The sequence below is a fragment of the Terrapene carolina genome, unplaced genomic scaffold, assembly GCF_002925995.2.
Source record: "Terrapene carolina triunguis isolate 2854851 unplaced genomic scaffold, T_m_triunguis-2.0 Scaffold33508, whole genome shotgun sequence".
Taxonomy (NCBI): domain Eukaryota; kingdom Metazoa; phylum Chordata; order Testudines; family Emydidae; genus Terrapene; species Terrapene triunguis.
In genome coordinates, this window is record NW_020697859.1 from 1 (window position 1) to 3,600 (window position 3,600).

At 46.3% G+C, this 3,600-nt stretch overlaps 1 protein-coding gene across 1 annotated transcript; it reads left to right on the forward strand.

Moving 5' to 3' along the window:
• Positions 1 to 771: 771 nt before the first annotated feature.
• LOC112124927 (zinc finger protein 665-like) lies at positions 772 to 3,592 on the forward strand. The gene is made up of 2 exons (XM_026663407.2): positions 772 to 868; positions 1,237 to 3,592. Exon 2 carries the CDS (start codon positions 1,263 to 1,265, stop codon positions 3,528 to 3,530), a length of 2,268 nt encoding a protein of 755 aa, XP_026519192.1. The 5' UTR covers positions 772 to 868; positions 1,237 to 1,262; the 3' UTR covers positions 3,531 to 3,592.
• The last annotated feature ends 8 nt before the right edge of the window (positions 3,593 to 3,600 follow it).

Sequence of the window (3,600 nt, forward strand, 5' to 3'; positions counted from 1 at the left end):
GCGCTGCTTGCTACCCCCTAATGCTGGTCCTGACTTTTATATGCAGAAAAACTGTTGGTGTTCCAGAGGTGGGCCGTGGCATTTTTATACCATGTTGGGGGGGCCTCAGAGAGAAAAAGATTGAGATCCCCTGGTAGAGTCCACAGCTCCACTGTGAGAGATACTTTCATCTCCATACCCCATTCAAGGGGACAGGGGAGGCAGAAACCTAATGGACAGGCTAATTCATCCCCATCTCTCCACCTGTCAAGGGGTCAGAAGCAGGGGATTGTCCTGCCTGTATTATTTCTCCTTCACACACCGTTCACTGGCCCTCTTGGGACTAGCTCCATCCCTGGGGAGGGCTCTCGGTGCTGCAGGCTCAGGGGTGCTGGCACAGTTTGTACAGTGGGGGTGCTGAGAGCCATTGAACCAAACTGTAAACCCTGGATATAATGGAAACCACTTCAAGGCAGGAGGTGCGGCAGCTCCCCCAGCACTGCTGGTTCCAGCACCTATGTGCTGGTTTGGAAATAGGCAGGAGTTTAACACCAGAGCTGCGTGTGCCAGAAAGTCTCCCAGAGCGCATCTACCCTGAGACCTTCTAGTGAGGGCGTGACAACACCCCCCACCCCAGATGCCTGCTACTCCCAAAGGGTCTGAGTTACCACAGTCCCATGTAGGGTCAGGTAAAACTCAGGGAATTTTCCTTGTGACAAATACTCGACCAGTGCTCCATGCGCCCTGAACTTGCCTGATTTCACCCACTGCACAGGATTCCCCATTCCCAAACCTGACCTGATCGCCCGGCTGGAACAAGGGGAAGAGCCATGGGTCCCGGATCTCCAGGCCGGTGAGGAAAGGGAAAGCCCGAGAGGCTCCTGCACAGGTGAGGAGTCAGGGAAACTGAGACTGAACCACCTTGAGAGTGAAGGAAAAAGCTGGGACTCCAAAAATGTGCTGTGAGCGAGAGCCCTCAGTTCTGCCCCGTCTCACCCAGGTCAGGGCTGCAGTTAGCAGGTGTCATATCATGAAGGCAAATATTAGTCACAGCTTCCCACCCATGCTGCTAGCTGTTGGGAATTTCCTCCATGACTTTCCTTCCCTGGGAGTGTTTGGGTTGGATGTGGAGGCAGAATCCAGTGTCTCCATCTCCCCAACAGTTACTGTGTTGTGTTTTCCCTCTTTGCTATTCCCCTTTCTGTCCTTTCTCCCCGGCACAGGCAGTGACTCCTGTCTGGATTCTCTCTCTCCCAGCAGGTGATAGGACAGTGAGTGAGAGAATGGAGGAGAATCAGCAGGAGGAAGTTCCTGGGAAAGTGGAATCGCAGGAGTTGGTTTTGAGAAGAGCTAAAGAGAATTTTTCCCAGTGCTTGGAACAGGGAAATGCCTTGGGAGATCGACACAGATCAGAAATGCAGCTGGGAAACTATCCTGGGAAGAAACTGGATGAATCTATTGAACGTGGCAGAGGATGCAAGGATCCCAAGGAAACTACAGTACAGCAGACAAGTCACAATGAAGAGAAACCTTACAAATGCCTTGACTGTGGGAAAAGTTTCCGTTTCAGTGCAAGCCTTATTAAACATTGGAGAACCCACACAGGAGAGAAGTCCTATAAATGCTTAGAGTGTGGGAAAAGTTTCAGTGAGAAGTCAAACTTTATTACGCACCAGAGACTGCACATAGGAGAGAAACCCTATAAATGCCTGGAGTGCGGAAAAAGATTTAGTCAGAGGTCATCGCTTATGACACATTACAGATCCCACACAGGAGAGAAGCCCTATAAATGCTTAGACTGTGGGAAAAGCTTCAGTAAGAAGCCATGTCTTCTTATACACCAGAGACTGCACACAGGAGAGAGACCATATAAATGCCTTGAGTGTGGGAAAAGTTTTAGTCAGAATTCACACCTTACTGCACATCAGACACTGCACACAGGAGAGAGACCCTATAGATGCCGTGAGTGTGGAAAAAGTTTTAGCAAAAGTTCATCCCTTATTCAACATGGTAGAATCCACACGGGAGAAAGGCCATATAAATGCCTTGAGTGTGGGAAAGGTTTTATCGAAAGTTCATCGCTTACTAAACATGGGAGAATCCACACAGGAGAAAAACCTTATAAATGCCTTGAGTGTGGGAAAAGTTTCAATTTGAAATCAGCCCTTAATTCACATCAGAAAACCCACACAGGAGAGAAACCCCATAAATGCCTGGACTGTGGGAAAACTTTCAGTCAGCGCTCACACCTTAATAAACATAGGAAAATCCACACCGGAGAGAGACCATATAAATGCCTTCAGTGTGGTAGAAGTTTCATTCAGCACTCAAACTTTATTAGACATCCATGTCTGAACACAAGACAGAGACACTATAAATGCCTTCAGTGTGAGAAAGTTTTCAATGCGGGATCGGACCTTATTAAACATGAGAGAACCCACACTGGAGAGAAACCATATAAATGCTTGGACTGTGGGAAAACTTTTGGTCAGAGCTCACACCTTAGTAAACATAGGAGAATCCACACAGGAGAGAGACCATATAAATGCTTTGAGTGTGGGAAAAATTTCATTCATCACTCAGTCCTTATTAAGCATCAGAGAATCCACACAGGTGACAAACCCTATAAATGCCTCGACTGTGGGAAAAGTTTTGTTGACAGAACAAAACTTACTAGACATCAGGCAATCCACACAGGAGAGAGACCCCATAAATGCTTGGACTGTGGGAAAAGCTTCATTCAGAAGTCACAACTTACTATACACCAGAGAGTTCACACAGGAGAGAGACCTTATAAATGCCTGGAGTGTGGGAAAACTTTTATTCATAACTCAAAACTTACTACACATCAGAGAATCCACACAGGAGAGAGACCTTATAAATGCCTGGAATGTGGGAAAAGTTTTATGGAAAGTTCATCTTTTATTAAACATGGGAGAATCCACACAGGAGAAAGACCCTATAAATGCCTGGACTGTGGGAAAACTTTCAGTCAAAGCTCACACCTTAGTCAACATAGGAGAATCCACCCAGGAGAGAGACCCTATGGATGCCTTGAGTGTGGGAAAAGTTTTATGGAAAGTTCATCCCTTATTAAACATGGGCGAATCCACATGGGAGAGAGACCCTACAAATGCCTTGAGTGTGGGAAAAGTTTTATGGAAAGTTCATTCCTTATTAAACATGGGAGAATCCACACAGGAGAAAGACCCTATAAATGCCTTGAGTGTGGGAAAACTTTTATTCATAACTCAAAGCTTACTAGACATCAGAGAGTTCACACAGATGAGAGACCCTTTAAATGCCTCGAGTGTGGGGAAAGCTTCAGTTTGAAATCAACCCTTAATTCACATCAGAAAACCCACACAAGAGAGAAACCCCATAAATGCCTGGAGTGTGGGAAAACTTTCAGTCAGCGCTCAGACCTTACTCAACATGGGAGAATCCACACAGGAGAGAGACCTTATAAATGCCTTGATTGTGGGGAAAGCTTCAATAAGAACTCAGAGCTCACCAAACATCAGAAAATCCACAAAGGTGAGAGACCCTAGGAATAGCTTGACTGCAGGAAAAGATTCAATTTGACTTCACACATCAGTGATCAACACAACAGAGAGACCT